Here is a 13018-nt window from a genome sequence, read left to right as displayed (position 1 = left end):
CTGAGTTCCAGGGGGGCCTCTGTGCTTTCTCAGCAGTTCAGCGTTAGGCAGGAGAATTAGTACAGGCACACCTCGTTTTATTACAGTTTTTTTTTAAACAAATTGCAGGTCTGAGGCAACCGTGCTTGGAGCTAGTCTATCAGTGCCGTTCTTTCCAACAGCAAGTGCTCACTTGGTGTCTCTGTGTCACATTTTGGTCATTCTCAGAATAATTCCAACTTTTTCATCATGCTGTTGCACATGTTGATCGGCTACCGCACAGTGTTAACAACTGTTATGTTGTTGTTGTTATGTGCCCTCGAGTCAAACCCGACTCACAGCGACCCCACCTTGGGTTTCCAAGGCAGTATCACTACAGAAGTAGTGACATTGCCCCATCTTCCTTCCGAGGAGTGGCTGGTGGGTTTGAACCGCCAGCCTTCTGGTTAGCAGTCAGGTGCCTTAGGCACTATGCTACCAGAGCTCCTAACAACTTACAGGCACCGGGAAACTAAACAATTCATGAGAGTTGCTTTCTTGCACTATTCGCTTTCTCGGGAGTTCTGGAAGCCAACCTGTGGGATCTCCAAGGTCTGCCTGGATTTATGGCAAATGCATCAGGAATGGTTCTTCACTCAAAAAGAGAGTTCTAACTTGTTTCTTAGGCTACAGCTGCATTTAGGATCTTCCAAATAAGCAGTTTTTGTTAGTTCTCCCTGGCCTACATGTTCTTGCCTTAATAAACAACAAACAAGCAATTTCATTGAAAGGCTCTTCTGTGTTTTGGCCCAGGAGGAGAAGAACGAGTTTCAGAAACTGGCAGAGTTCTTTGTGGAGAGGTTCTCAGCAGAGGTCCTCCCTCTCTGTGTTTCTCTCCTCTGGTTTTGGGGGGAGGGCGGGTCCTCTATAGAACAGTCTGCTTCTCCCCCTTCCTGCTGGGACATTTCTTATCAGGGCAAAAAGGCCCCGTGCCCAGTGAGGTGAAACCTGCCAGGGACACTGTCACCTTTCTGCCGCATACACTGCGGCCAGAGAGCTCACCAAAGGCCGTGCCCCGGAGCACCCGTGATGTCCGCGGACAAGGGACCAGCCGCCTGTCTGCCTCGAGTCACTCGCCATCCTCTCAGAGGTGACGGTAGGGGGGAGCCACCAAGGCTCCCTCAAAGTGGTCACCTCCAGGTGTCAAGAGGTCTGAAGAAGCTAATCCAGCTCCGAGGAAAAGACCTGTGGTCTTTACTCCTTGGATCTGGAACCAGCCAGTCCAAGCTGAGAGCTAGCAGGCCCCAGCAGCAAATGACCCCATGTCTGAGTTCTCAGAGGTTTTTCTGAACAATTTTATTTGCTTAAGATGTAGACATTCTCTGTACTCTATGCCCAGATCAGGAGTGTATGCTAATGTTGATACATATCCATGTCTGACAGCCTGCATGGACCTGCATGACCCAGTGTGTGGCTGGGCATGCGTGTCAGTTACCAATGTGTATTTTGCATGTATAGGAATAGGAGTGTGGTGTGCATGTATGTGACCCTGCATATAATCTATAAATCTGAATGTGTGCATATGCCAAGGAGGGGTGTTAAGTGCCTATCTGAACATACATGTGAGTATATGCAGTGGACACTACCAATGCACCCATCCCTCAGCCGCTCTGGGTGCTGGCTACTAAGGACCCCAGCTGTCCCCTGCTTCTCGGATCAATGGGAGGAGCTCGTCCAGGAGTTCAGACCTCACCCACTCCCCGGGAACCCCCTGACTCACCAACAGAGGGTACGAGGTCTGGTCCTCTTGGCTCCTGGTGGACCCACCTCTGTGGTACCCAGGCACGCTCCAGAACCCCCATGGAATGGAGATGAGACTCCAGCTGAGACCAAGGCTTTGCTCCCCCCCTCTCCACCCCTTCTGTCCTGGGAGCATGCTCCAATCCCTTTGTCAGGCTCTGCTCTGTGCTACACACTCCGGATGGAGACAGTGCTTGGCTACCTGTGCACGTGTGGACATCTCTGGTGTGGACCTCTCTGGTGTGCACACATGTGTCTATACATTTGTATGTGCATAACCTCTGCACCACGAGATACGGGTTTGGGAGAGAGGGTAAGGTGGCAAAGAACACTGACTTCAGACTATGGCAGTTAATGGCATCCCAGACACAGAGTAGGAGGGCTCGGCTTTAAAAGCAGAAAATTAAAAGATACTTTAGAAATAAACATAAATATACATGTACACATTTTTATTAAGTCAGGAAAAGGTACAGTATACATGACTATCGGTCTATCAGCTCTACTTTGAGTTACATTGTAAGAGACTCATGGTCCTATTTACTCCTCTGTACAAGTATTAAAACAAACCTCAGGTATTTGAATAATCTGTAACTTTTTATTATCTGGGGTTATGGGAAGGGTTTTTATCAGAGCACATCCTGAGAACATTGGGAAATTACAGACGGACTCGAGATAAGTGTCAGACAGAACAGATGAAGCAAGCCCTTCAGCCATCTGAGAAGCATTAATAATGTAAGATTGCCGAGACCAAATCTTTGTTAGTGATACCGGAAGCGAGATCAAAATGGAGGCCTTGGCTCCCCCTGGTGTTGCAAAGTAAACTCGCAACTTCATTTACTTACACAAGTATTTTTGAAGTTGTAACCCTCACCCTTGTCACCGAGCCTCACAAAGCAATTGTTTTCCGCAATCATTCCAAGCCCTCTCCAGTCAATTGTTTGCCCCTCATCTATAACATCCAAGGACCCTATGTGACAAACAGCTCTTATTCATTCCCTTGTCATACCCCACACATTCCATTCCAGGAAGTTGGCAAGCTCCCAGCACAGAGCCCATGAAACACAAACTTAAAACTAATAGATTTTATTCTCCCCTCTTCAGACTCAGAGGGTGAGTGTGTATTGACGACAGAGATCACTTCCTCCTAGCAGGCAAACTGATACTGCCACTGCCATAACTTAGCTAGAATGCACCCTTCCACACACACCCCTCCCGCTGCTTGGCAACCATCAACGCTTCTGACCTAACTAGTTAACCTGCTGAACCATCTTGACAGTTATTTACCAGGAAAGACTGGACCAGAGACGTGAATAATACACCTCAATATACAACAGCTCAGGCTTAATGAGTAGGCAGAATCTCGTTTGATGGTCACGAGAGTCAAAAATATATACATGGAGCGGGTTTGGGGAGGAAGCTGGAGAGGGAGAAGGTATCTTGATGGCAGGAGAAGTTGGTGGGACTGTAGTGATTTGTTTACTTGGATTTGCCAACGGGTCCGATGGATACAGGGTCTGTTTGCACTTGGGCGTCCAACATCTGCTTTGGTCCCTGAAGAAAAATATAAAGAAGTTGCAAACTGTTGAAGGTTTGTAATATCATCAACAACAACTGTCATTTATTTAGCATTTACTCTGTGCTAGGAGGGGTCCTTGAGTGGTGCAAATGGTTAAGCCCTCAATTACTAGCCACAGGATGGCCGCTGGAACTTACTTACCCAGAGGCACCTGGGAAGACTGGCCTGGCAATCTGTTTTCGAAAGCTCACACACAGCTGTGAAAGCCAGATGCAGCTCTATTCTGCACACATGGAGTCTCCATGAGTCAGAACTGACTCCATGGCCACTAACAACTACTACTGTGACAGGTGCTGCACTGAGTGACACAAGTAGTACCTGACTTATGATGTGGGTTATGATGAACTGTGCTTATGACTCTGTTTTTTTTTTTTAAGTACATCCTCTGTCCGTATTTTTTCTTTTTTTGAGGTGGTACATGTTATAGTTAGTAGTATTTTCTACGTACTGTGTTGCAATGCATAATTTGCTGATGTTATCATTCTCAGATGTTCAGTCTTAGGATTTACTGATCAAAACAGGCTATGGTCTGGTCTACAATGAAGTCAGTGTGGGGAGTCATAATTAATAGAAAGCTGGGCAACATTCAACTCCAGCTGCATATGACTGAACCTTGCATGCACCCAACAGCTGTCACGACTCTGACTTCACTGTTAGGACAGTGACACCAGCTTTGCTGTAGACCAGGCCTACAGCGTGATCTTACTTTTAGCGTTTCATACCGTAAGAGGCATCTGTTGTTAATTGGACATGAGGTACTCGACTTCTATCAGAACTGACTCCCAACAAAGTTGTTGGAATGGAACTCCCGTCTTAAGTCGGGGCTACCTCTTATTCATGAGCTGCAGATAAGAGAATGGTCTCTGATCACATGTCCAGGTTCAAAGATATGTTGCTTCCTAGCTCGGTGAACTCTTGGGCAAAACACTTAACTTTGTGTGTTTCACGTTCTTCATCTTAAAATGGGGATGATAAAACCTGTCTCAGAGGCTTGTTCCCAAGATGAAGTGAGTTCATACCTGTGATCTGCTTAAAACTGTACCTGGGATATGATGCCTGCTCAGTTAGAGCCCAATGAAGCCACCTCCTCATCACTCACTCTCTAACCACATCCCCCTGCTTTCTTGCTCATCTAATCACCATCCACAGTGTTCCCATTATCATTCTACTTACCTTCTGTACCTCCACTGGAATTTAAGCTCCATGGAGTCTGTACTGTTCATGCCTACTAAGTGCCTGGCACATACATTAGGTTCACCTTACCTATTCACTCACTGTGGATGAATGAGCTCTGACTTAGATCCTGTGGTTACTATTTTCTCCTTCCTTGTCCAGTCTAATGTAGATACAGTAAAGTTTCCCCTTGGTAGTATACAGTTCTTTGAGTACTGACCAACACAATGGTTGTCTAACCACACCATGATCAAGATGTCAACAGCTCAGTCACCTTCCAAATTCCCTTGTGCCAAGTGAACCACCAGAAAGCAATTAAAGACAGTGTTGACACCCTGTGAGAAATGAAGCTAATGTCACTGAATCCCTTGTATAGAAACTGTCAAATGGGGACTGAATTTACTGTGAAAACATCCACCACAAACACAATCAAGTATTAACAACAGTGAATTCCCTTGGGAGCCCTTGTGGTCGGCTCTCATCCCGTGCACACCTCGGCCGTGCTGACCTGTTCTTCTCCCGGCATCTCTCTCAACAATGAATACCTCCTCCTCCATCTCCTGTTGTTGGGAGCTGCTGTGGAGTCCGCCCTGACCCGTGGGGACCCAAGGTCGACAGAACCAAACACCGCCTGGTCCCGCACCATCGTCAGGATTGCCGGCATGGGGGACTCCATTCCTGCAGCCACTGTGCACTCTGAGTACCCTCCAGCTTCAGGGGTTCATCAGCCAGCACCTCATCGGACAATATTCTGTTTCGATCCCTAAGGTTTTACTGGCTGGTTTTCAGCAACAGATCACCAGGCCCTTCCTCCTGGTCTGTCGCAGTCTGGAAGCTCTACTGAAACCTGTCCACCCGGGTGACTGCTGGCGTCTGAAACACGGTGACAAGGCTTCCAGCAGCATCACAGCAACATGCAAGCTGCCACGTGCGACAGACTGACACATCTCCAGTAGGTCTGTGTCTGTAATCTACATCATCTCATGGTTCTTCTGTAAAACATCTGGAGGGCTATGTGCACATCCATGTTCATCACAGCACTATTCAAAATAGCAAAGAGGCAGATAACACCTAAGTGCCCATCAACCGAAGAATGGATAAACAAACTATGGTACGTGCACACAATGGAATACTATGCAACCCTGAAGAATAACGTAGAATCTGCAAAACACTGCGTAACATGGATGAACTTGGAGGGCATTATGCGAAGGAAATAAGTCAATCACAGAAGGACAAATACTGTATTAGTGTGCTATTGTGAAAAGTCAAGGGAAGATCCATACATAGAAGGAAAATTTCTTTGTTGATTTTCAGGGATGGGAGGGGAGGAGACACTAAATTATATCAAAGGTTACTAGTGTTTATTAGGGGCAGGAAGGAGGGGGGAAAGGGGAAGCATTTGTTTGTGGGGCACTGAGTTGATGCCGATCGTTTAGGAAAGGACAGCAATAGTAGTGACACAACATGAAAAATGTCACCAGTGTCCCTGAGCCATAAATGGGGAAGTTATGTTGGCAAATGTCTTACTGTATATGTTTTCACGACAATAAAAGTGAAAAAAAAAATACACCCAAAACAAAAGTCTGGATTTCGTGAGCTCTAAGGGCTTCCTTCCAGTTCTTTTCAGACTTTCCGTACTATACCGGTGGCTTCTCTGTTAGAGTGCAAACACCCCGAGTCGGGGAGGAGGAGCTGAGTGAGGGGGGCGCCATCGAGGGCCAGGGCCCTGCTGGACTGTTGGGCCGCACAGTCCCTGAGCTCTACCCTGAGCTGAGGCTGGCTGTGTGCTGGACGGTGGGCCAGTGGGAGCTCACGTGCTGACAGAAGCTGCAGGGGCCCCGGCCTGGGCCGGCTGGGCTGCCGGATTCCTCTCTCAGGGAAAGGGCAGGTCAGCTGGGGGCTGTGCCCAGCTTGGGGCTCTTCCTCGTTTGATTCTGGAAGATGTCAGCCAAGCTCTGCCCTGCCCCTCTTCTGCTGGAAGTCTCCTGACAATGAGAAGGTGTGGGATTCGGGGCAAGGGGACTGGGACCGACTCCCCTCTGCTTCTTACACCAGTTCAGGTGGCTGTGGAGTTGACCCCGACTCATGGTGACCCCGTATGTGTTCCACAGCATTCTCAGCGACTGATTTGGAAACAGATCACCAGGCCTTTCTTCTGAGGTGTCTCTGGGTAGACTCAAGCCTCCAACCTTTTCGTTAGCAGCTGAGTGTGTTAACTGTGTTTACCGCCCAGGAGCTCCCTGCCTCTTACAAGCTGCGTGATATTCAGCAAGGGACATGCTGCTGTACCAAAAATTAACACAGCAGGCTTACAAAAATACCTGCATGCTGGAATGGAGTGGAAGGACATGATTGGCCAAAGAAATACACACAATGTGTGTGTTATTTGCATAAAAATGCAGTAAGCTCTCTGAGCTCTGACTCACTCACTCCTCTGTGAAGTGTGAGTAAGAATTCCTACCTTGATGGGCTGTAATTTAAAGAGGTAAGTTATGTGAAGGAGTATGGCCCAGAGGAGGGGCTTGCTGACCAGTGCTGTAAGTGCTATCTTGGACGGTCCACTTCTCATCATCTCCACAAGCACCACCGGGCCAAATCGCCCCGCCTTCTCTGGTGATGATGGAAGTGTGTTAACTGTGTGTCTAATTCTGCTCATGCCAGCCTATAGCCATGTCTTTACCACAACAGCAAAAGCTGCCTTTAAAACTGTAAACGGGGCTCACCCCTTCCTAGTGTAACACCCTCTAGTACCTTCCTGCCTCATGCTGGATCCCCTCTGACTTCTGGCTTGGCAGGTACAGTCTGCAGCAGCCAGGCCCCACCCACAGCTCCAGGCTTACCTCTGCCCATCGCCTGCCAGGCTCACCCCAGCAGTTCCTTTCCCTGCCCCAAACACGCTAAGGTCATTCCCACCCCAGGGCCTCTGCACACGCTCTGCCTGCCTCCTGGAACAGAACACTGCTCTCCTCCTGCCTGTTGCTGTGTTAGGTGCTGTCCTGTTGATTCTGACCCACAGCAACCCCGAGTGATGGAGAAGAAGTGCTCAACATAAGGTTTCCAAGGCTGCAATCTTTATGGAAACGGATTGCTGTGTCTTTCGGCTGCACAGTGGCTGGTGGGTTCAAGCCACTGAACTTTCAGGTAGCAGCCTAGTGCCTAACTGTTATGCCACCAGGGCTCCTGGAACCTTTTAATTCTTCCAGTCTCCATTCAAGTATCATCTCCTTTAAGAGAGCTATTTCTGGATCCACCAACCCAAAGTTGCACCTGCCCCTGCCATTGCTCCATATCCAGACAAACTCTCTCATGTTACTCTGTTACTTCCCACCCATACATTTGTGTTTATTATTACTCTATCTAGCTTTTAATTTCTTGTTTCTCCACTAGAATGTAACTTCCTCAAGTCAGGGGCCTTGCTTCTTTTCTTTACTGAATATATTCTTGGTATCTAGCTCAGGGGTTGGATCATATTTTCTGTAAGGGCCAGACAGTACATATTTTTGGCTTTGTCTTCCGTTTGGTCTCTGTCCCAACTACTCAACTCTGCCATCATGGTGTAAAAGCAGCCATAAACCACATGTAAAGGAATGAACATGGCTGTGTTCCAATAAAACTTTATTTACAAAAACATGTCAGGGGCCTGACGTGGCCTGCTGGTTGTAGTCTGCTGACCCCTGGCACAGCTCAGTGCCAGGAATCTACAAGGCATTCTACAAGGATGTGTGAAATGAATGAATGAATGATTGAGGGTATCTGAGCTCTTCCACACCACGGTCTTTTTCCAGCCTCCGCAACCACTGAAGAGGCTGGCTTCAGTGAAAATAGTTAAAACCCACAGTGGAAATCAGCCTGTGGGTGTTGCTAATTTTAAACAAATGATCCTCTAAGAATAAGTCACAGGCTGGAAAAAAGAGAAAAATGAAAAGAATCTCAAATAATCCCCCACACATCTTTTCTGGTCCTTTAGCAACTTGCTTCTCGGAGTGTGGACCTTGGACCAGCAGCCTCAGTCAGCATCACTTGGGAGCTTGTTAGACGGCCCCATCCCATGACTACATAAGCAGAATCTGCATTTTAACAAGACCCTGAGTGACATGTGCGCTCCATTTTGAGAAGCTCTGTGCTAGCACACCCAACCAACCTCACCTGGGCAGGTGGACGGGTCTCCCTCAGGGAAACAACTGGACATCTGACAGCCATCGCAGGCATGCGATGCCGCTCTTGGGCCCACTGACATCTGGACACCCTACACCTCAGTGAAAAGACAGTAGGAGCTGCCTGAGTAGTCTGAAGTCCGGGCCATGTCCAGACAGGAGAAAGCGAGGAAGGGACAATAGCATGCTGTGGCACAGGATAGAAGAACTATGAATGCGGACGCTTCAAAGCCTGTCCTGGGGCACACTCCTTTACAGAAATTATCTTTTTTAGTTGTCACAACGTCCCTTCAAAGTAGGAATTCTTATTCACTACTTCACAGGGAGTAAGCCTGGCCTCAGCCGCCATGTCCTGATGACCCTCAAGTAGTCCTACGGAGAGGTCAGATGGTGAGAACTGAGGCCTCCTGCCAAGGGCCATCTGAGTGCACCCTCCTGAATCAGGTCCTCCAGCCCTAATGAAGCTCTCAGATGAATGCAGCCCCAGCCAACATCGTAAGAAACCTTGAGGCAGAACTCCCCAGCTAAGCCTCTCCCAGATTCCTGGCCCACAGCAACCGTGAGAAAATAAAATGCTGGCTGCTTTAAGCCATTATATCTAGAGGCTATTTATAAAGCAGCAATAGATACCTACAGTACTTTTCAAGGGCCCAGAATGCTGCCTGACACATAGTATGCGCTTACTACATACATACTTGTGCAATGAATGCTTGCTTGCTCATAGACATTTTCTTTCTTTTTAAACCGTGATTTGGGTGAAAGTTTACAGAAACAGTTCATTTTCCATTCAACAGTTCATACACATTGTTTTTTGACAATGACTGTAAACTCCTCAACGTAACAGTACTCTTGCCACTTCCTCCCTGTGTCTACCATTTCCCTGTGTCCTTTCCTATCCCTCCCTGCCTTCTGAGTAAATGCCACCCTTCTGATCTCTTATGGTTGATGGTTATAATGACTACATACTTCCTTGGTGTTAATGTTCATCTTATCGGTTGGTCTATCATTCGGCTGAAAATTGAGCCATGGGGGTGAGTTCAGCCCCAGGCCTGAAGGGTGTCTAAGGGCCATACCTCTTGGGGTTCCACCAGTCTCTGGCTAATAAACATTTCAGTGTGTGACAAAATTTGGTCTGGGACTTATCTTCATCTATCATCCCACTGCATCAAGGAGCTGGGGCAGACCAGCACTTCTCAAATTTAGTGGCAAAACCACCCACCAGGGGCTGTTACTACAGTGCAGCAGTTTCTTGACTCAGCAGGTCTGAGGTGGGGCCAGAGATTCTGAGTTTCTAATAAGCTCCCCAGAGATGCTGTTCTCTGGGGACCACGCTTGGAGGAGGGGAACAACTGTTGTTGGGTGCCATCGAGTTGATTGTCAACTTACAGTAATCCTACATGGCAGAGTATAACTGCTTACAGGGCTTTTTTCTCCTACATCTTTACCATAGCAGGTCACAAGGTGTTTCTTCTGTGGAGTGGTTGGGGGGTTTGAACTGTCAATCCTTCAGTTAGCTGTGGAGCACTTAACCGTTGTTCCACCAGGCTCCTTAGGGAACCACAGCATCCCCCACCTCCATCTACTGGGAACCATAGTGATCACCCACCTCTATCTCCTGATGGACATCAACATCTATGAGCATCTGGAGAATGGAGTAATTATGACCAAGGAGGCTGAGGACAGTAGGCTTCACTTAAAAATTCCACCTGTATTGCAACATGAAGGCAAGCTCCCCTTCAATGGCCCCACTTCTGATATCAGTGCTATTTCCTTGGCTTGCCCTCTTGGCTCAATTCATATTCCCATGGGTCCTAGATACCAAACCCGAAACCCATTGCTGGGGAGTCAATTCTAAGTCATAGTGACTCTGTAGGACAGAGCAAAACTGCCCCATAGGGTTTCCAAGGCTGTAAGTCTTTATGGAAGCAGACTGCTTCATCTTTCTCCAGCAGAATGGCTGGTGGGTTTGAACCACCCACCTTGCGGTTAGCAGCCGAGAGCTGAACCAATTGGCCACAGGGCTCCTTACAATAGGCCTCACTTATCTTTCCTGTTAGTTTGTGCTCCACCATTTTGCTTCTAATCTGAGTAATGGCTTTCCAGACTCTCCTTGTGTACCAGAGTTTACATTACCCAAAATAAAGCAAAATGTTTTACTAGTGTCATATTTTAAGAAGATCTGGTGGTGCAACTAAGCACTTGGCTGCTAACCAAATGGCGGTTGGTTTGAACCCACTAGCCCCTCCACGAGGGAAAGACCTGGTGATATAGTCCTGCAGAGATTACACAGATTACACAACACAATGCTCTGCTGTTTAGTCGGATCCGACTCACAGCGACCTTTCCTTGGGTTTCCGAGGTGGTATCACTACAGAAGTAGATTGCTCAACCTTCCTTCCGAGGATTGGTTGGTGGGTTTGAACCACCAGCCTTCTGGTTAGCAGTCAAATGCCTTAGGCACTATGCCACCAGAGGAAATCCTATGAGACAGTTCTGCTCTGTACTGTAGGGTTGCTATGAGTTGGAATTCACTTGACAGGACACAACAACAACAACAACAACAACAGTGCTGCATTTCGTTTCTTTCACTTAACGAGTATTTCCTGAGTGTCCACTATGTTTCAGGTGCCATGCCAGACATGGTACTTCCCTCCCAAAGCTAACAGGGGAGGAGGCAAAGAAGAAACAAATAAAACACGGAGGATACTAAAGGCTTAATATTTGGCCTCCACTCATCCCACTGGGCTGTGAACTCCTGAGGGCAGGAGCTATGTTCAATCACCCCGTGTACCCTGCACCTAGGGCCTGGGTTAGTCACCCTCCGTACAGCTCTTCAAGGCCACTTTGCCCACAGGAGGGCACGGGTTCTCCTTACCACCACGTATTCCCCGCCAATTTTTCCTCCATCCTTGTATTTATTCTGTATCCAGCCAGACTGCTCTCTTCACTCCCATGTGCCTCTCCATCACGACTCTGCACCTGCCATTCCACCTCACACCTGCCTTTCCCACCTTTGTACTCGTCCCCACCTTTGCCCCTGCTGTTCCCCCTTTGCACTTGCCGTTCCCACTGCCCAGAACACACTCTACCTTCAGATCTCTCCTCGCCTCCTCCACAGGCAAATGTGGGGTCTCCCCCTTGGATGCAGTCTCCTCTGGGAAGTCTTCCCTGATGCTTCTCTCAAATCCAAGGCAAAGCCAGGTCCTCAATCCAGGGTCCCTTCACACCTCCCTCCGGCCCCTGACCCCCAGCTGTTACCACACTCAGCATCTGCCCCCATCAATCCTGCAGCTGCTCTGGGCTCCCGGATGGTAATGTCCATGCCACTCTTGCTGTCTGGGCCAAGCTCAGTGTCTGGCACACAGGAGTTGTTCAGTAGGTATTTGACAGATCCCCGGCCAGCCCCTGCCCAGCCTGTCCCTTTGTGAGTAGGGCCCACACCCCTTGCCTGAAAGCCCAGGAAGGAGAAGAGGTGACAAGGCCACCTACCAGGCCCTTCAGGAAGCCCCTGAGGGACTGCCGCTGCTTGTCGGGTCTCTTCTGGGACTTGTCCCCGCTCTGCAGAGAGTTCACCTCCAGCGCGCAGGGCTCTGCACACGGGGCAGGTTCTTTGGCTTCTTGCTTGCTGCTTTTCTGCTTGTTCATCTCAGCCGCGGGCTTCTTGTCCTTCGAGGAACACTCTTTGCCCTTCGGGCCTACTGTGGCTGGCTCTGGCTCCGGCTCCGGTGACGTGGTGGCCTTCTCTGTGGAGTCTGAGGTCTACAGCAATTTCAAACAAAGCACATTTTTAGTGGCTGCAGGTCAACTCTTGGAAGGGAGTGAGTAACTGTGTTAAAACAGATGTGCAAATGTTGGATGGTGTCTATGTTTTCATGAGGTCTTGGTGAAATGGGGAAAAAAAAAAAAAAGAAAAATGGACACTCATCCTGATGCAAGGTCCCAGGAGGGGACATACATTTATTTATCTAATAATGAATGAATTTCTTGCTTTCCCAGCAAGCCTCCTTTCCTTCTTCTCTTGGTTCTAGAACCTGGGTTTTCTTTGGGGGACCATCCTTTTCCTTCATCATTGGTTTAGGCAAAGAATTCTCACCCCTTGACTAGGGCATGTGGCTCAGTCTGCAATCAGAACACTTCCAGCTCTGTGACTGGGTCAGGATGGGCAAATATAAACACTGAGCACATCTCAGAATTAAGGCAAAATAACCTTATAACCTTTATAAGATGGAGGCCTGCTTCCTTTCCAATGGATTTGAAACTGAAGATGTAGCTGGGAGCTTCTAGAGCAAGGCCACTACAAGGGAAAACCTGCTTGAAAATGAAGCCAATAAAGGAAAAGCTGCGAGAGGGAGGGAGG

The 13018-nt window shown here is 48.3% G+C and overlaps 1 protein-coding gene across 1 annotated transcript in view; it reads right to left on the bottom strand.

Moving 5' to 3' along the window:
• Positions 1-3234: 3234 nt before the first annotated feature.
• BCAS1 (brain enriched myelin associated protein 1) overlaps positions 3235-13018 on the bottom strand; it is an 84573-nt gene continuing 74789 nt past the window's right edge. The window contains exons 10-11 of the mRNA XM_042780625.1: positions 12151-12420; positions 3235-3309 (exon numbers count right to left, since the gene is read on the bottom strand). Of these exons, the coding sequence (XP_042636559.1) occupies positions 3235-3309; positions 12151-12420 (345 nt within the window). The remainder of the gene's footprint in view (positions 3310-12150; positions 12421-13018) is intronic.

Source organism: Orycteropus afer, unplaced genomic scaffold (assembly GCF_000298275.1).
Source record: "Orycteropus afer afer isolate SDZICR_OR568_19922 unplaced genomic scaffold, OryAfe1.0 scaffold00049, whole genome shotgun sequence".
Classification (NCBI taxonomy): domain Eukaryota; kingdom Metazoa; phylum Chordata; class Mammalia; order Tubulidentata; family Orycteropodidae; genus Orycteropus; species Orycteropus afer.
This window is presented reverse-complemented; position numbering and strand designations above follow the sequence as displayed.